Source organism: Brachionichthys hirsutus, chromosome 21, assembly GCF_040956055.1.
Source record: "Brachionichthys hirsutus isolate HB-005 chromosome 21, CSIRO-AGI_Bhir_v1, whole genome shotgun sequence".
NCBI classification, from domain to species: domain Eukaryota; kingdom Metazoa; phylum Chordata; class Actinopteri; order Lophiiformes; family Brachionichthyidae; genus Brachionichthys; species Brachionichthys hirsutus.
Window position 1 is genome coordinate 4961799 of NC_090917.1, and position 20255 is coordinate 4982053.

Below are 20255 nucleotides of genomic sequence, written 5' to 3' on the forward strand. Positions count from 1 at the left end.
CGCGTGTCCGCCCGGTAGATCACATTCCCATACATGCAGCTAAACAACATTAAAGCGCAATTTGCGGCGAGAGTCGGTGCTCCTAATGTAATCAGAGCTATCGACTGCATCAAGAATTCATTCATTCACGTTAGTCCCGTGTTGCGCATGCGCCCCAAAATACTATCCCGTCTTCACAGCATCACTACTAGTCAGTGGTTAAAGTTAGTGACTTCCCGTTTATCGCTGGTTAAAGTACAGCCTCAGATCTGTCTAACAAGCCGCTGATTGTCTCTGTGTACGAAGAACTCATGTTAATAACTCCGTGCGTAAAGTGTGGAATATCTTAATCAGCCTCACGCACGCTCTCTCACTCACTCCTCTCTCTCTTACTGCTTATACCGGAGGACAGCGAACCAAACCGTGTATTTATGCGCGGCTCTCCTTCCGTTAAAGCGTCTCCAGCTCGCTTTCGGTGAAGTTTCTCTCATTCCCGGGTTTACTCATCCTTCTGTTTTAATATTCTTGTCGCGCAGCCATGGGACTCTCAGGTGCGGAGTTGCGTATGTAAATAGGGGGCGTGGACAGGGCGGGGTTTGCTACTCCAACAGGTGCGCTCGATTCAACGTTGATTGGGATGTAGGAAGGAAATGTGCTGGAACGGTTTCATACATTTGGATTTATTTTTCTGGATTTGAGCGTACGCCGTTGTTTCAGTCGGAAATCCACGCAGGTCTTGGATACATGAGGCACCTGTGACGTCAACATTGTTTAAGTGAATAAAACTGGTAGATGTTGTGAATTGCCTCTATGAGGCTCCTCTAGACTCTAATGTCAATTTAACATACATGCAAACTAGCTAGTTAGACCTTTGAAGCAATGCTTAATAGGTCAGCGATTATTGAATATGTACATATCTGTATCTACACGTGAATATATTAAAGTCATTAAATTAATATATACATGCTTTTATGTGTGTTTGGGGATGATTCTTACTGTATGTAAATATCTATTAATTATAAATAGATCAGTGGTTGTTGGTCATTTATTCCTGAACGGTATGGAAACATCTTCTTTATGTCCAAAGAAATGATCAAATCATGAATAATATAGGGTTTCTTTCTGACGGCTCTTTTATCATACTGTATTTTTGATATTGTGTGCACATATTTGGGAAAATACTCTTGACATTTTCCTCTTAATAAGATCCACTTGATGAAACATGGTATCACCTCTTCATTTAATACAACTTGGAATTTCCATCAAAATACTATTTCATACAGCAAAGAGTATCGATGGTGGGTTAGATAACATTAATAGCTGCACCTCCTTCATGCTAGACTTGCTAACAGCTTTTTCTCTGGAGTAAACTGCAGCTATAAAGTGGAAATTGACAGGAATTGGGTGAGGAAAAAAGGCAGACAGGAAGAGCTAATATGACAATAACACATTTGCTGTTGAGTCCACACAACACATGCGTCAAACCTCCCAGCAGATGATGCATGATGCCAATGCGTGTGATACAATAATCGCCTGCCATCAATTTAAATGTCCATCTTACATGTGTTTGCGTGATTTGTTGGTGGAGTAGGAGGTTCAGCCTCCCGAAATGGTGTCGGAGAAATGTTTGATTTTAATACTTAAAATGCTTCTGTCAGAAAATTCCATAAACGGTGATGAGTGCGTCTGTAAAAACCGAAGCCTACATTGCAAAACACTGCAAGGGCTGCATCTTCTAATCTTGCTCTGGTTTGAAATGTTCTGTACATAATTCATTCTGTGAATTTACATACAGTGCTTTTATATCTTTGTCTTTATTTTCAAATGTTGCCACCCCCCCAGTTATCTTTGTCATTTCCTGATTTGTATGTTTACACTTATGTGCCAACTGTCTGTCTATATGTTGGAGATATACTTTTTTGTGTGTGGCACAGAGTCCATTAATTTTAAATGTTTATACTTCATGCTGACATGCACTGCTAAGCAGCAGTTTACAGGTAATGGTAATCACGATTACTTCCATATTACCGGTATGTGTAATTTTTAGTTACACTATAGAACTGTGGTATGCAAATTTATTAAAGTGAGAAATTCTGAACCTCATCGAGCGCTTGCTCCAGACCAACCTAGTGCCATAAGCTGCCATGTGACAATTTCAACACACCGTTCAGTGAACTTTCTTATGAAATGTGTGATCGCTGTGTGAACTTAATAATGCTTTTCTGCTCTTCTCTTCACAGTGTTAAGTTTCTAGCGTTCGCCTTCTCTCTAATGAGGAGTCAGTAAGCGGTAAAAACACATTTGCGGTGGGAGCCACATAAGCGACGGGATGGACAGTTTAAAGGAGATCTTTGGGGTGACAAGAGGGAGACCAGAGGTTAATCATGAATTTAAAAAGTCCTATGGTCTGCGCCTCACATTACCAAAGCAGCCTGTTGGAACTCCAACCACATTTTTGACAGCCGTCTGACCTTTTTGCCCCCCTATTTGATTTGATTTTGATTTTTCCTTTTTTTTCGGCAACCGACCAGAGCTTTGCACTGACACACTTTGGGAGATGAAATGGACTCCTGATTACACATTCCAGATGACATATCTCTGATAACATTATACTCGCCATCTTGTATAATGACCGACTCAGTACCATGTCCAGTGCTGAAGAACTGAACGATTTCACAAGTTTCCAAACAAAAAAACAACAACAGAGGACTGAATGGACAATGTAGCATTTCTGCTAAGATATTGTAGCATTTGGCTGGGAATAACTTGACTTAATCCATCGACAGTTCAAAGACAAGGGAAGTTATGCATTCAGAGGATTTTTTAGATGTCATTTTTCTCTTGGGTACCTTTTCAAGTGAAGAAAAAAACTAATACATGAGAGACAAATGATTGGTCTCGCTCACTGAAACACTTTCTAAAAAAGATCCACTAAATACAAAGAGTGCACAAGAAATTAATGCCAAGCGTATTGTATTGACCAAACCCCCACTGCAGTCCCTCATTCAAGATTAGCACTTGTATGTTTACCACGGAAACCTTTATCTTCCATTCACCTTTATTAGACTGAACCCTTTTTACAAGAACTGATCTAATCAAAAATACAGCACTAACTATAAAGTTAAATAAAGCACACGTAGCATCTCAAACTGGACATGCACAGCACTTTCAGTTCATCTAGACTCATCTGAAACATTCACCAGAAGAAAATGGGTGAACAAAAGGCTTCTATTTATCTCTCATGTCCTGCCACGTGCCCGGAAGTCCATGTGGGATACCGAAGGTCCTGCGGCATGCACTTGCTGATTGACCGCAAATGTACAGTAGATTCGTAGAAGTATTTAATTTACAATGGGGTTTGGTATTCCTCTAAAAGTACTCAGTTTTTGCCACTAGAATGCCATCCCCATATGCAGTATTTTTCTCAATTTTTGATTGGTATAGTCGGGAGCAAAAAGACTGATTTGGAGACAGAAGAAACTGTTTTTTCTTCAGTAGTGCGGGATTCTGCCTATTATTACATGCGATTACAAAAAAAGAGCAACACTTTGAAAACTATCCATCAGCTGGAAATCCTGTGTTTTAATTTTTGGAAGGGACCAATCGGATAAAGACCTGCCACCCCCTCATCTAAAAAAAACAAAAAAACAAAAAAGCAAAAGCCAACACTGCCATTATAGGCACAAGGAATTCCAGTTGAATACTGCCCTGTCTCGCTCTTGTCCCTTTTGCCCCCAACGACTGCTCCACAGGCAAATTGATAAAAGAAGAGCCTTTGCAAAAGGGGATGAATCAAGAGTAGAGCAAGTGTGGAAGTGTACAAAGGGAATAAATCTATATTTTGATAATCAACTGTCCATGGCTTTGGAGGGAGCTTTTGTGCAAACAAGGTCCTGAATGAAAGGAAAGGGTAAATATATATATATATACAGTGTTAGAAAAATAAAATATGGAATTTGGCATCATGAAATGAAGTCAAATTCCTGGAAAAAGATTCACGAGGGACAGCCGAAGCTGTTTTCCCTGTAAGCACCAGGAATTCTTTTTTTTTTTTTGTGAAAGACAATGAGCAATTACAGACTCTTGCTTGCAAAGACACCGGGAAGAGAAAGGATGGACGCTGAGATGAACAAATGAGAAAAAAAATGATGCATTTTTGTAACTTTGTTTACCAGCATGACTACTTTGCATGACTGTCTTTTCTGCAAGCCCTTAGTTAAAGACAAGGGTGCTAGAGATACAAAAAAAGTATATATAAAAGTAATTAAAAAAAGTTATATGCAATTAATGTTTTAAAAAAGATTATAATGAAAGAGAAGAGCTATATTTTGTTTTGAAAAGTAAAAAAAATGTGAATATTGAAACATGTATGTTTGCAAAGTACACCACGAACTCTGTTTTGTTTGAAGAAATCTCTCTGCTACTACTGCCCTACTTTCCTCATTTCAGTGTCTTCGACTACTGCCATAGTTTTATTTTGTTACCCATCCAGCAGTATATTTTTTAAACACTTGATCGACAGTGAGCAGCCAAGCCTTTGCCAAAACTATAGCATTTGTGCAAAGGATGCTTGTTGTTCAAAGTCTACGTTTTCCTCCTTGAATCATTTTGCACAACAACTGTAGCAGCATCTGCATCAGCAGATCTAAAACAACAGCTCTTCATATCACAACTCTGACTGCTTGGTTAGTACTCATCGTTTGCTTTTTTTTGGCAATAACAAGAGTTGTCGCATGATTGTAGCAGGGCAAATGGAGAACCTCAAGAGTATCTTCAACGCCTCCAGTGTAAAAGAGATTCGTTAAAAAAAAAAAAAGCCTTGGATGTCCGATGGCAGATACTGGGAAAGGCAGTTCTGTTCCACTTGTCCTTAGGAGAAAAATGGGAGCACAAGCGCAGGTTATCCAATAAAGACCAATAACAGACTATGAAATATTCTATATTGGCGAACAATCAAGAGAGATTTCAGGTTTGCATGGAACCGACTGCCATTCCAAAGTTTGTATGTAATTTAAAAGGACTCAGGTGTGTCGATGGTGTGTGTGGATGTAGGTGTTTTGCTATTTCCTTTCTATCATAAATTCTAGTATATAGAGAACGATAATGTGAACCCCCCCCCCCCACAGTGATGTGTGAAAACGCATGCATTAGGACTTGTTAATCTCTCAAGGGGGAGCAGAGTCTTGACATATCCCAATAGCCTCCTATCATTGTTGATCATGAATCCAGTCTTGATAACTATGAACACTGTGCCGTGTTGTAGAGCAGAAACGTCTTCCTCCGAGAGGCAACTGAAAAACTCCTCGCACTCGCAGTGTCCGCATGAGTGTGTAGAGGTAGCTTCATCTGCGTTTTATTTTTTATTTTTTATTTTTAGATGGTCAGGTCTTTGCGTCATTACCCGTGGACTTAGCCGCCATCCAGCTGGCTAGTTGGCAGCTCAATACTGGACACAACGCAGTCGTGTGAGCACCAATCAAAGAGACCCAGAGCTTCCAAAATGATGTCAGTGAAGTGTTGTGAAAAAAGAGAGAAAATGAACGATACCAGTATCCACAGATGGAAACTCAATGTTAAAAAAGGAGTCTTGCTATTTAAAAAAAAAAAACATCTCATTGCTGTGTGCTCTCCAAGCAGTGCACCCTTGGTTTGCTATTTAAAGTGAGTTTCAGGCCCTGCTGGTCCAGGGCTCAGCTCAGGCAGCTGAATGGTCCTTTGTCCATTCCTATCACATTGTATTTGGAGGTTCGTCAGCACATGAGACTCCGTTGTGTGATGTAGACTTCACAGACGATTCAAGCTTTTCAGGTTCTATAGTGTCTATTTGTGTTAAAAAAAAAAAAAAACGGTCCATGAATTTTGTTTCAGTTCCCTTTTTGGAAGGCATCAAGCATCTTTGGCTTCAAGGGCCACAAAGATGCTTATGAATATTTCAGAGGCGAACTTCTAGCAACGGTGCTCACACTTGCAGAAACCTTGTGCACCACCCAGCTGCTTGCGTTTTCATGGCCAAGTAGTGTCTTTGTCTCTCTTTTAGTTTTCATTGTTACGTTTTTTTTCCATGTCTCCATTCGGTGTCTTCTAGCTCTGCCAAAACCAGGCTGTAAAAGATGTCTGCTTTTTTTTCTATTGCATAATACTGCCATTTGATTTCAGTCACGTCGAACAGAAGGAGTTACAATGTTGAGAGTGCTAAGTCTGTTATATTTCGACAAGTTTACAGCCTGCTACAAAAGATTTCATGTCTGATATTCATGCAAACCAAAATAACACAAATGCTTTACACACTAAGTCGATGCCACTGTTCACTGATGGCTACTATGTCATCTGACATGTCCTCTGCAGCTGTGTGGTGTCACGTGGACCTTGAATGGCATCCACCATGATATGTTTTTCTTCTTCTTTCATTATGTGCCTGGATTTCTGTTGAACATGTTTATTTATTTATTTTGTTTTTAAATCGAGCGCATCGTATGCAATCAGCACCACAAATGCCGCTGGTCGACACTAACTGTATGCTCCCAGAGACACAGATGTTCTGTCATCAGTTCAGATGAATACGACCATATGTGCAGTGGCGTTACGGCTCTCCACAGGGTGACTTGGCAATCAGGCTAATTGAAAAAAAAACGTTTTATTTTGCAAACTGTTAAGATCACAGTTGTTATAGAGAAAGTTTTACCATGTCGAATAGATTTTTCTAATGTATTTAAACCCATATTTTAATTAGAAGCCAACATTGCAAATGCCACAGAAGAAGTGCCGGTAATATTGATATACATAGACATGATATTGCAGACAAACGACACGCGCCCCACATAAGCATTCCAAAGATTAAAGATCATTTGACTTGCCATCAGATTCTATAAAACAGGCTTAGGTAATAATCCATTGTGCTGTGGTCTTAGTACGAGAGGGAACGGGGGTGAGGAGGTGGTCGCCGGAGCATCTGGTTGTGACTTATGCTGGATTTTATTTTTGAAATGTTTTAACACAAAGAGCAACTCATCAAGAACTGTATAAAATATATTTCAATGGAATGTTCATGATCTATCTTTTTATATTTTGAAGAAAAAAAGAACTAGAAACATATCAATAAAGTGTCATAATTGAACATATTTCTACTATTGAGACTTAAAATGTATGAATGTCAATGCGACCCAATGTGAACCAATCTCCATAGCAGCTTGAATGAACAACAGTCATGAGATGCTTTTTCAGAGATGTTAAAATTGCTTAAAAATCATTGAAATGACGATAAAATAAATGAAAACGTGACATCACTGATGTGTTGGTTTGCTTAAGCGATGAAACGTGTGCGTCTCTGCACACTATCTTCGACTATTACGTTCTGTGCTGATTGTTCATCGGCCTGTCAGGGACAGTGATATAATCCATCCCGAAGTGAGGACGCAATGAAAATCCAAAGTCCTGCGTGAAAGTGAAGGATGACACATTCAGTTGTGACAGGACGTTTAGGAACATGGTGTATAATGATGCCAGCAGTTCTATGACACTGTCAAATTAGATAGTTTGTTTTAGCCTAATCTGGAGCTTTGAGGTCAAATATACTGTGGCATAATATTTGAGTATGATTATTAGGTAATCGTACTGTAACCGTATATTTGATATCCATAAAACCAACATAACAATCTGTGATATTTCTTACTGATACCAAATGCTTCGGGTCTTGGACCCAATAACCGATAAAATATAATGGGTAACTGTGCAAAATAAGAGGTTTTCAATCTGTAGCTTATTCCAATATGCTTTACACCCCCCACTCCCACCAACAAAACAGAGGAGAGTCACATTGTAAAACTAGTTCCACATCTGGCGTTCATGTACTGTGGATTTTATCCTGAGTGCATTATGAGGGACAAATATGAACAAACGGAAGTAAGCACCGGAAATATATTTATTGTGAAAGAGAATACAGCTGTGAGGAAATGTTGTCCCTTTCAGTTTGTCCTCCTTTGTGCCAAAACATCAGTTCCCCCTGGTGGTGGCACACAGCAGTGCCTGTGAGGACCTCAGCCCAACGACTAACGATAAAAAGTCAAAAAGGTTTAGTCCTTGTTTAATTTCTGCAATTTTATTCATTTTTATCTTTATCCACAAACTCAGATTTATTTTAAAATAAATAAAAGTACTTGCTTTAGACAAAATGATACATTTAGATTTTCTCATTTTTTAAATTCCCATTATTTTGTTTCATGTTTCAACAAACTACAAGGTTAGGTTTTTTTACAATTGTAATTTCTCTATTTACATTTCAGAATAAGCTTGTATAAACGAGCCTTTGTCCTTAGACATCAAAACACAATTTAATTGAGATTGAAGCCACAGTGCATTAGTGGGTTTGGGCCAGGCATTTAGAGGAAGGATGTTTAGTCTGTACGGGACTTGAACTCAGAAACTTCACCATGGGAGGATATGAAAGAAGAAGTAAAGTACGAAGAACTGATGAAGGACACAAATGACAAATACATGTGACAAATGTTTTGTCAGCAGAACTGCCTGAAACATCTTTGAAATATTTTTTCATGCCAGTGTTTGCTGCCCAGCATGATTCAAACAACCCAGCTCCAACCCACCGGATTAAATGAATGACTCACAATTTATGTGAGCTGGAATCAGCTGTACTGGAAGAAGGTAGTATAAAACGTGGAGGGCAGGTTGATCCAGCGCAAAGCCTGAGTGAACATAATCTCATGGTCTTCAGACCAGCTGGGGATCAAACTCACAACCTTCACTCCATGAGCAAGACACCACTCTATGGATGAATGAACAGATGTGCAATTCCGTCAAATTGTTGTATTTTATGTAGAAAACACAAGACGTTTTTGTTTGTTTGTTGCGAAACGTTGCTCCTTAGGTGAGTAAAGTGGAATATGTGATAACAGAATCTGGCATTTTCTGCAAAAAATCAGTAGTTGAACAGTAGGAACTTTTATTACTATAGGGTTATTGAGCAGATATTTTTAGAATAACTCAGTTGTCACAGCAGCACAAACCCATTAATACGTACAGATTATTGAAGAAAACATTACAAATATGATTATCGCTATTTAAAATAAAAAGAATAGCTTTTAAACTATTAAAGCCTTAAAGCCAAAGTGTTTTTAATATACCCGTTAGGATGAAAACATGCCGTTGAGTTCATTTACGGTGAGAGACCTCTGTCAGTCAGAGCACTGCGCTTGTTAGAGAGGGTAACACATGCATTAAGCAGAGGTGACATTTGATATGAAGGTTGAAGGTTGTCTTGCTCCATAGCTTAAAATGGGTGTGTGTGTGTGTGGGGGGGGGGGGGCAGGGTGAGGTATTAGATGTTTAGCAGGGATTGAATTGCAACGGGACAGCATTCCCAAGGAATTTCAAGAAGACAGACATCATGAAGCAGCAAAGGGACTGGACGAGCGTCTGGATGATTCCATGACAAACAACTGGAAGTTTCTGAAAGCCTGGCCGGACTGAAGGTTGACCGAAGACGCCGAACACAGACTTCGTACGTATGACAGAAGGACACGATGACAGAGAGAATGACGGTCAACCTGATGAGCTACATGGAGACACATCAATCCGCCCTCATTAGTCTCTGTCAGCAGCTGCTGAACACTTAGTGAGTACATGCGTTCATCGTGCTAACTGAGTAGCGGTTTTCCTTTTAGTCCAGTCCTACAAGTTGCCAGCAGAGCGGCTTGTCACCTTCCCTTGCCTGGCATGAACAGCGGTGACCCACATGGCGACGATAGACGATGCAGAAGGAGAGAGAGCGATGGAGAGAAAGATAAACGGCTGAAGGATCAACTCAATAGCGAGGAGAAGGGAGAGATGGAGATTAAAGGGAACGAGAAAGACAAGATTAAAGAGAGACGGCGTTCCGGGTCTCTATGGAGACACGGATGGGCGCTGAGTGAAAGGCTGGCCATCAATGTCTCAGGGATGAGATATGAAACGCAGCTCCGCACTTTAGCCCAGTTCCCTGACTCCTTACTTGGGGACCCCAGACGGAGGTCACACTACTTTGACCCTCTTCGAAATGAACTCTTTCTCGACCGCAATCGGGCCTGCTTTGATGCAATTCTGTATTACTACCAGTCAGGCGGGAGGCTTCGGAGGCCTGCCAACATACCCCTGGACATCTTCATGGATGAGCTGATGTTCTATGAGCTGGGAGATGACGTCATAAACCGCCTCAAGGAGGACGAAGGCTTTCCGAAAGAGGAGGTGAGCCCGCTGCCAGCCAATGACATCCAGAAAAAACTGTGGATGCTGTTTGAGCACCCCGAGTCCTCATCGGGGGCACGCATCATAGCCATCATCAGTGTCGTGGTGATTGTGGTGTCCATCCTCATCTTCTGCCTGGAGACACTGCCCGAATTCAAGAGTGAGAAAGAGACACAAGAGGTAGGAAATGTGCTTTGTTGTTCAGCATGTTGGGAGGGGAAATTGGAGCTGTTTTTAAAGAATTACATCAGCAACTGTAAAACAAATCCCTTAAAACTGTAATTTGAGTTGAGCAAGGTCAAAGGTTAAAAGGCAGTAGGCTGACAGTAGTGATCATTTTTATATTCTGACATCATGGTTTGAGAGAGAGAGAGAGAGAGAGAGAATGAGTCGGGGAGATAAATTCTCAGAAGCACATAGCTTGATTATTTTGGTTGGCTCTTAAATTTGGTATGTTTGAATTCAGATCGTGCTGTAGGGTACAGGGAGTAATGGGCGGGGCTTGGAATAAAAATAATATAAAATAAAATAAAATGTGAGAAAGGAAAGAGGGCGAGGAGACAGTTAGGTATGTTAATAAAAGGTCAGACAAATCCCCAAACACATAGGCAGAGGCGAGCAAGGACTGTCCCGTGTCTGAGACCAGGAAGCTGAAAGGTCTCCCTGGATGACAGGCGCATGTTGGGTCATGTTAACACATTCCTCCAGGCCGAGCTGCACTTTGCACGGCGGCGCTCCTTGGAAACGGTTGAAACTCCAGTCCAAGTCAGCAGCACTGAACCATGCCGGCAATGCCACAGGACTGCAGAGGCCGGGGGACTCGGGGAGGTGAGACGGTGACGAAGGTGGACACGGATGAGGAGCGATGCAGTGTGATCCTCTCGTGTTTCTCTTTGGATATCTCACAGGGTTAAATTTAGTTTTTAGGAGAGCCCTTGGAGCAGACCAACGCAAGACACCCAGCTTTAGTAATAAACACCAACCTGCTACTGAAAGTCATGAGAAATACTTTAGGTTTATTTACCCCCCCCCCCCAAAAAAAAAACTTAATATGATACACACAATCCATCACAGCATATTAAACTGATCCTTTTATAATAGTGTGATCTGTTTTCACGCTCTTTAACGCAATGGCGGTTTACACAGAGACTATCCAATGATTGTAAAGTGACACAGAAGACGGAATGACAGGTGGAATGAAAAAGAGACAGAAATGCAATGCTGCAGATGTCAAATGATTTTAGGATGGTGTTGAGCCAACCAATGAGGAGGTGGAGACCAAGTACTTGTAGATATCAAAGGTCTCTGTTGCCTAGTTTGACATAAGTAATAAAGAAAAAACCCCAGTAGATCAATGACGGTCTGTAAAACATTAAAATTAATCAGTGATAACCAAATAGCAAAGAAATAGTTTGACCTTTAGGGAAACACGCTCTTGTCTTTTGTCACATACAGCCACTGGCTGGCGACTCGCCTTATAAACCATTAAGTCCAATTATTAGCGTGTTTAATCTAATTGTGTTTTCTTTTAAATATGTAATAACTGACATCCGTCCGTTCATCCGTCCCTCCATCCACCCATCTTCCACGGGTCACGGAGGCAACAGTCTCAGCAGGGAGTTCTATACTTCCCTCTCCCCAGACACCTCCTCCAGCTCTTCCAGGGGGATCCCGAATCCTAACCCTAACCCAGGCTCGATGGGGTTCTTTGGCCCCCCAAACCAGACCCCCTCCGGCCCCTGGCTGCACATTTAAAATTCTAATTACCATTCTGTGGGAGGTTTTCTGTGTTGATTGTTTCGCATTTATTAAGCAACCACAAAACGAACACTTTGTCCAGACTTAGACTGCTTCACTTTTATCCTTGATGGGGCGGCTGCCAGTCTCTGTGCAAAGCTGAACTCAATGAGCTGCTAATCTTTACATTTGCATTCAGAAAGTGAACGTATCAACTTTATTAGTCTTTGCAATAAAATCAGTCAGCTAATTTCCCCAAAATGTCAATTATCATTCTATCATTGATAGTCTGAAGAACAACTAGCAAAGTGAAACCGGTAAAACAGTGCTGTCTGTTATACTTCTGCTACACTAATGTCTGACGTCTTCATGTCTGTCCATCAGGACCCCGTCTCCAGACCGCCAAAGAACACATCTGAGAACGTGCCCCCTCCTCCCAGCGTGTTCCATGACCCCTTCTTCCTGGTGGAGACTATCTGCATATGCTGGTTCTCCTTTGAGCTCCTCATGCGCTTCGCCTGCTCACCAAGCAAGACGCTCTTTTTCAAGGACGTCATGAACATTATTGATTTCACCGCCATCCTGCCATATTTTGTCACTCTGGGAACCGAGTTGGCCAAGGACAATGACGCCTCTCCGGCCACATCCCTAGCCATTATCCGAATCATCAGATTGGTGAGGGTGTTCCGGATCTTCAAGTTGTCCCGTCACTCAAAGGGCCTCCAGATCCTTGGTCAGACACTCCGGGCCAGCATGCGTGAACTTGGCCTGCTTATCTTCTTCCTTTTCATCGGCGTCATCCTCTTCTCCAGCGCCATCTACTTTGCCGAGTCCGACCATGACAACACATCTTTTATAAGTATACCACATGCCTTCTGGTGGGCAGTCGTCACCATGACCACTGTCGGCTACGGCGACATGTACCCAGAGACAGTGTGGGGCAAGCTGGTGGGCTCAATGTGCGCCATTGCTGGCGTGCTAACCATCTCTCTGCCAGTTCCCGTGATTGTTTCTAATTTTAGCTACTTCTACCACCGGGAGACCGAATGTGAGGATCGAACTGTGTACACACATGTCAAGACGAGTCTGTGGGATGACGAGGAGCCGGAAAGAGAGGAAACGGAGGAAGCAAACGGGAATCCGGAGGGACATTATTACGACATTGAAGGCAGTTGCAACCCTTCGAATGACGCTCTTCTCGGGGGGCTGTGCACAGGGCAGAGCAATGAGTTCAGAGAAGGATGTGTGTATCCCAGGGAACCGCTCGTTACTCAAGTGTAGGGAGGGCGAGTGTTGTTTTTGTATCACAGACATGGGAAAACAGCGATAAATAGATTTAAAAGTAGGAATTACTGAAGTGAAAATGAGCTCAGAGGTCTACAGGTCATGTAGGAAGAAACTAACCAACAGAAACGAGTAGAAAATAATGTAAAAGCATAAATACGGCATTGAGTTGGAAACTAAATGAGGCTCCACTCACTGACCTTTCTTTATTTATAAGGATTTGTAGCATTAAACAGTCAAATCTCACTGAAAGGCAACTTTTAAACAGTGAAGCTTGAATAAAACAAGGAAAACAAAGTGAGCTTTACATTCTCAGGGTCAAGACTAATATATTGCTTGATGCTATCAGAGATATAAATGAATTTCTCAATGCAGGTTATGTGCCTTGAAACTAAACTTAGTACTGCCACTTAGTGACTTGATGTTTTTGGCTTGAGTGACCTCAAACAACTTTATTTTGTATTAGTGTAACACCACAACATTACTGTATACCCATTTTTGTAAAATAGGAACGTTTTGAATACCGCAACACTCTGCATCTAACCTCTAAATTGTGTTTTCTTTTCCCCAATAAAGTTTATATTTTATAAATTTTCTGAAAAGAAGCTGGGCTATTTGTTTGTCTGTAGTATTGACTGATTATTTAAAGAGATTTAAACTCGCTGGCACCTTTGAAAAGATGTTTGCCTTTTAAGATAGAGCTGTGCTATTTTATAAAATGATCCATCTCTGCGTTGGCTACTTCATACCATCGTGGATTATCCCATCATGGAAATTTATCAGACTGAATCTGTGTTGCACTTCCATGTCCGAGCTTTTCTGCAGCTTATCTGCTAAAGGCAGTAGCCTCCAACAACATTAAATGATACAGGAACACCTCAGACTTTACAGGTGCAACACTGTTAGTGTAAACTGGTTGAATAATGTTCTAAAAGCCAAATACATTCACACACAGTTGTTCAATGAAGCAGTGTCGACACAGAAACACAAACATATCAGTGTGACTTTCAATATATCACATTTACAAAGTTATGTTGTTTTTTTTACATAAAGTTGGAAATATTTAAAATTATACAAATTATAGCATGCTTTGAAAATCACAAAAAAAAAGAAAAGACCAAGTAGTATACAGACTGGTTACACATCTTAAATATCTAGAGCTAATTGCAAAAAAATTATGTTCAGTGCCAAATCAAAAACTGACAGAAACTGAAAATCAATGCCTTTACCATCTATTTGAGTCAAGACAAAACTTTTTTTTAATTATTACACCAATTGCATCCCTGTATTTCTTACCGTCTTCAAATGGCATGTGCATATCCAAGCAAAGAAAATGTTTAGATTTTGTTTGCAGCTGTCCAAAACTATTATTCATTGCACTATAAATAAGAATAACTTCTATTTAAATTAAATGCAAATACATTTATTCTAGACGAGACACTATCATAATTGTTTAAATATGCTTAATCCAATGAAACAACGGTAAAATAATTCCCTGGGCCGAGATTCCGCGTCCAGTGGGGACCAGTCATCACTGAGTTGTCCACCAGAGAGTGCTACTGCTATCACAATGAATAAACCCACCCCACAAAAGCCGTCGATAAATAATACATATTAGAACTTGAGCCGTACTGTACCAGGTAATTGTTTGATTAAGCTATGTATTATAAGATGAAATACAAACACAAATAAAAGCTGTACGGTTTATCAAGTTTATTTCCACTTCTCCTGTCTGATAATCACATCAAAGTCACACAAACACACAGTAAACTTCCTCTTTACATCCAATTCAGAAAAACTGAAAGCTTCTGGAACATCAACCAGTTCTTTGTTCAAACTAAAATCTATAAAAAGAATCGAGATCATTCAGTCTTTAAATAATCACATAAACAATAAATAAACCATTTATCGTAATATTGGCCCCATACAAACAAATAAAATGAATGAATCATACAAAACATTTATTTGTATACCTGTTCAATTAATTTTCTTTACTTTTCCACTGAGAATTGAGGACTGACCATCGTATTTCGACCCATTCCAAGAGGATCATCCGAGTCCATGTTGAGATGTCTCTGATTGCTTGGCGGTTCAGACACACTCGGCCTCACAAAAGCGCTCCTAATTGGAAGGAATCGAGTGAAGGGGACTGAGTGTTGCTCTGGGGACTGTCTCGATGCCAGAGACACGGGAGATCCGTGGTGTGAAGAGAGGAAGCGGGTGTATCCATCTGCCAGCAGGAGTTCTCTGAAGGTGCAGTCAGCTTCTGCGTAGTGTTTCTGAAAAGGACAGTGGATGTAAACCGGCAGTGAAGGACAGCAAAGACACCCCAAATACATGACATCATAGTTTACTTTGCTCACAGTACCTGCCCCGCCAAATGGCCTCCTCTGTTCATACAGAGAAACAGAGATGAAGATTGTCCCTTGATGACGATGTGGCCTTGTTTGACTGATTTCAGCTCAAGCACACCTGGAAACAGCAAAGTAATCTAAACTGGGCTCACAAATGCTGCTTTTCTTACCGATTTGCTACCAAATACTCACTGAAAGGGGTCTGAGCATCACTTCCTGACACTCTCCCGTCCAGCGTCATTTGCAGGTACATCCCCCGTCTGTGATTATCTGCACGAAAGAGGCTGATTTAAGTGACGTATTATGACATTAAATCTATTGTGAGATTGCTAGAATGAGGCAAATACCTGTGTACAGGTGCACCTCTCTGACTTGACTGTCAAAGTTTAAAAGCGGGTTGGAGTCAGGAAGATAAAAGCACAGAGCGAAGGGAAGCGGGATGATCAGCAGAAAAGTAGGTGAGCAGCAAGATAAAAAGTTTTGTGGAAAGAAAAACATTTAGGAAAAGAAATACGAGTAAATAAATAAGGAATAAATAAAAATAAATAGCTTAATAATACAACAAAACACCAAAATGTGGCTGTGTACCAGCAAGTTGTCCCCAAATTCTAAATAGAAGTGAGTTTTGTGTCCTTTTAAAGGAGTTAGGAGAAGGAGGTCCTTCTTTGCGAGAGTTTGTGTGAGTCATACCTTTCTGCATAAATAAACTGTGATTTCATGCTGACAGGAAAACCTGTGCCCTTACGTCTATGTTTGGGCTTCTTCCGTCTCGTTTACCGTAAGAACACTGGCTTAGCATCGATTTCATGTTTAACCTCTGTTAGACAGTTAAGACATGAAAGGGGATGAATATTTAGATAGACGATTGATTTTCTTAATTATTTACACATTAGCTCAAGCTATAATTCTGACATGCTCGCATCATTTGTAAATCAACCATCACACATTGCTGATATATTGTTTAGTCAAATAAAATGTATGTATAATAGGATTTTGCCAAAAGTCTTTGCAGAACTCGGGATTTTCCGTTCGGGCTTTTACTTCAAAAATGCACACGTTTCACAACGTGCGTGAAGATGTGACGTAAACATGTCTCTCTCTCTCTGCGTCATCCTCTAAATAAATAAATACAAACAATTATGACGGAACCAGTGGGTTAAGCTGATTTACAAGCCGGAGACAAGTGTTTATATGACGTGCAGCTGTGGACGATCAGCGAGGCTGCACGTCACGCAGGGTGGTCATGAGTTAAGAAACAAGAAACAAAAAAAACCCCATCACATCACATTTCTGCGGACATACTTGATGGACTTGAAAGTGAAAAATAAATCCCAGCTCGTACGACAGACAAATATCATTTCAAATGTAAAACTGGTCAGGAGATGGAGAAAGAGGCTTTCACTTCGTGGTTGTGGGACTGGTTGAAATATCAATAATTATAAATTCATAACATACATGTTTTTAATTCTCACTTTGGCTAAAGGTTACTGTAAAGGATTGAAAGAACTCTACATGCATATTCGGCGTGTTTTGAGTGAGCAGGTTCAGGCCCCCCTTTCTCGTTCATTCCTTCCCTCTTCCTCGCTTTGCTGCTCCTCCTCCTCCTCCTCCTTCCCGTCACACTGTGTTTGCATTTTTCATTGATAATTGTGACAAATGTATCATTAGAAGTATTGAAACAACTCAATCTTTGGAGGGTCACCGTTTCAAGTCCAAGCCCAGACAAAAACAAATAGTGTGGAGAGGGGCCAGTCTGCATACCGGGCACTGCCGATGTGCCCTTGAGCAAGGCAACCCCTCCTCATGCATTTTGTAAACAACATTTTGTGCGTGTATGAAGCGTGCTTACATGACAAATAGTAGTTCTACTCTCTGTATATACTTATGTCTGTAAACCATCTTATATATAATGTGTGCGTCTTTTACCAGTGTTAGACCACTAACCTGCTTTACGAAGCGTTACTCCCTTAGAGTTTAATCAAGGAGCGACGTCGTTCTTGGGTTTTAACAGCCATTTATTTGGACAATAGGTCTTGAGCTTGTCCCAATAGTTTCAAATGATGGCCAAACAATGCCGTCAGAACTAAAACAAGATAAAAAATATGAAGACTTAAATTAACTTACGAATTGACATAAAATGACAAATAAATGCACATTAAACAAATAAGCACAAGTTTAAATCACAGGCTTAATTGGCTTCACCTGGCCACTAATTAACAGAAAAAAGCAAGCAAACTGTACCTCATTGGCCACAGAAACTCCAAGGGAATAAAGATGAGGTTTCACCACTTCTTAAAACATCACTTTCCAATGTTTGGCCCAGTTCTTATGTCCCTTTGCAGACATTGACGGTTGTGTGGCTTTTTTTTTTTTTTTTTTGTGGCTTGTGTGGCTCATGGAGTGCGCCAATAATCTTATCCCCTGGGGGTACACCAACATGCGGAACTTAAATTTTGGTTCCCCCACTGTTTATAATCAAATTTTGTATACTTATATATTAGACTTAGAGATACCTTGGACGGCAGCTACACAAAGTGAAGGATGAACACTGTTGCTCCAAAAGATGCTTCCTCATTATGAGGGTGGTGGAGATGCTGTTTCATTCCAAAATATTTTTAGGTATTTGCTTGGCTTAAAATAAGATCATATGATTTTAAACGGGAACTTCACTCTTTTACTCAAGTTTCAGTGCTCTGAGATTAAACTAATGATGAATAGGGCATGTCTACTTTGAATAAGTAAACAAACTCATTTAAGTTTCCTCGTTAACTTTAAACATCAGTTTATACATGGATTCTATTTAAATTTGATGATGAAGGCCATGCTGTACCAGAACATTTACTAACTGGACTTAGAACATGTAGCAGAAATCTCCAGGTACAAGAGTTTGTCAATTATATGAACTAATATAGAAGCTGCAGTCTGTTGGATTGTCATTTCCTCTAAAATGTTTCTGATGCATAGCTTGAAGGTTAAACGATGGATCCATGAATCTGCTTTGCTGGGTTGATTCTAGGGGTGCGATAGAGACAGGGACGATTTACATAAAACCTGCAGCGGCATCCATCCAGGTTGCGTTAATATGAATGGTTTCACATGAGTTATAATCGAGTTTAGGTTTAAGATTTATTACGTTTAACATCAAAATGGCCGCAGTTAGTTTCACATGTTCTTCAGACTTGAAGAACAAAAATCACTCAACCCATCCATCCATCCATCCATCCATCCATCCATTGCGTAATTTAATATTGGATTTATTTTTATTTGTATTGTTTTTTGTGGATGATTTATGTACGAAGGACTTTCAACGGAAACAAGCCCGCAAGGGCTTTTTTGAAATGCTCCTCTTAGACAGGATGTTTGACGTTATTTGTACTGTAATACATGCTACTGTGTGACTGTACTTGTACTCTAACATTCTATCTAATAAATATATTCATCATCATCATCATCATCATCATCTTCAAAACGCTTATCCGGGGCCAGGTCGCAGAGGGCAGCAGCCTAAGCAGGGAAGCCCAGACCTCCCTCTTCCTGGCCAATTCTTCTAGCACTTCCGGGGGGGATCCCGAGGCGTTCCCAGGCCAGCCGAGAGACATAGTCTTACCTGTGGTCTTCTGTGATTGGTCAGTCAAAGGGAGAAACGGTAAATAACTCCGTCAAAAGCAGTTTACAGGTATGATTTTTTTTATTACAGCCTTTACAATCATTATTATTATATTATGTTCAATTATCATCACTACTCTGCAATAGTATTAATTTAATTCATAACACAATTGTTTGCTTGTTTCCAAAATGTACACATACGAGTAGCATATCTTAATTTTCCATAAATGAAAACATATTTACTTTGTTAACCTAAAATTAAATTACAGCCAGTCTTAAAACTATGTATGAAATGATCATACAGTTTGACGCACACGCACACACACACACACATACTGTACATACAATAGCAGTTATCATTAAAAAAAAGATACACATTTTACAAAGTCGGGACCCAAGCTTTCACATCAGTAGATGATTGATATCATGACTCTAAAATGGTATATTTTGGCATGCATATTAACACCATTGCTTAACTCTTTTACTCCTGGTTTGAACAGGATTCAGTCATAAAGCACTTTTCTCATTGTCCTATTCACATTTGTGCATCTCATGTCTGTTATGGCTTAAGAACATACACGTAATTGCCCCTGTGTACACTTAAATTATCCCGTTGGACCGCCCTCTGCCCATCCTTTAACGTAGGGTTGAGTTGTGGCGTTTACACAGAGTATGTTCATTTATGAGTCTGAAGATCACCTGCAAGAATGCATGTTGGGCTACTGTCATCTTCATTAGAAGAGGAGTTTCCAATAAATAAATAAATAAAAACTACAAAATTGTCTTGTCAATATTGCCATCGCACATTCAGAAACAAAAGAGAAAATGTTTACACGAGAGGCAATGATCACGTTCTACAGGCCACTTTCTACAGAATCATACAGCATCATGCCACAACAATGGATCAATATGGAGTGAAAGAGAGAGAGAGAGAGAGACAGATGGAAAAACAGATCAGACATATTTTCAGAAATCATTCACTCAATGTCCTTGATGTTTTTTAGACATCTGCCTCGAATGTTGTTGGTCATCTTCTATAGTTTTATTTTTTTGATCCCTTTT

The 20255-nt window shown here is 40.3% G+C and overlaps 2 protein-coding genes across 2 annotated transcripts; one reads left to right on the forward strand and one right to left on the reverse strand.

Annotated features, from left to right (window-relative positions):
- The first annotated feature begins 9441 nt into the window (after window positions 1-9441).
- Window positions 9442-13828, forward strand: LOC137910502 (potassium voltage-gated channel subfamily A member 7-like). The gene is made up of 2 exons (XM_068754939.1): window positions 9442-10392; window positions 12334-13828. Exons 1-2 carry the CDS (start codon window positions 9706-9708, stop codon window positions 13228-13230), a joined length of 1584 nt encoding a protein of 527 aa, XP_068611040.1. The 5' UTR covers window positions 9442-9705; the 3' UTR covers window positions 13231-13828.
- A 1396-nt stretch (window positions 13829-15224) lies between these two features.
- fgf21 (fibroblast growth factor 21) lies at window positions 15225-16085 on the reverse strand. The gene is made up of 4 exons (XM_068754729.1): window positions 15935-16085; window positions 15780-15857; window positions 15602-15705; window positions 15225-15512 (listed from the first exon to the last, which is right to left on the reverse strand). The coding sequence occupies exons 1-4, from the start codon at window positions 16083-16085 to the stop codon at window positions 15225-15227; spliced, it is 621 nt and encodes a 206-aa protein (XP_068610830.1).
- Window positions 16086-20255: the final 4170 nt, after the last annotated feature.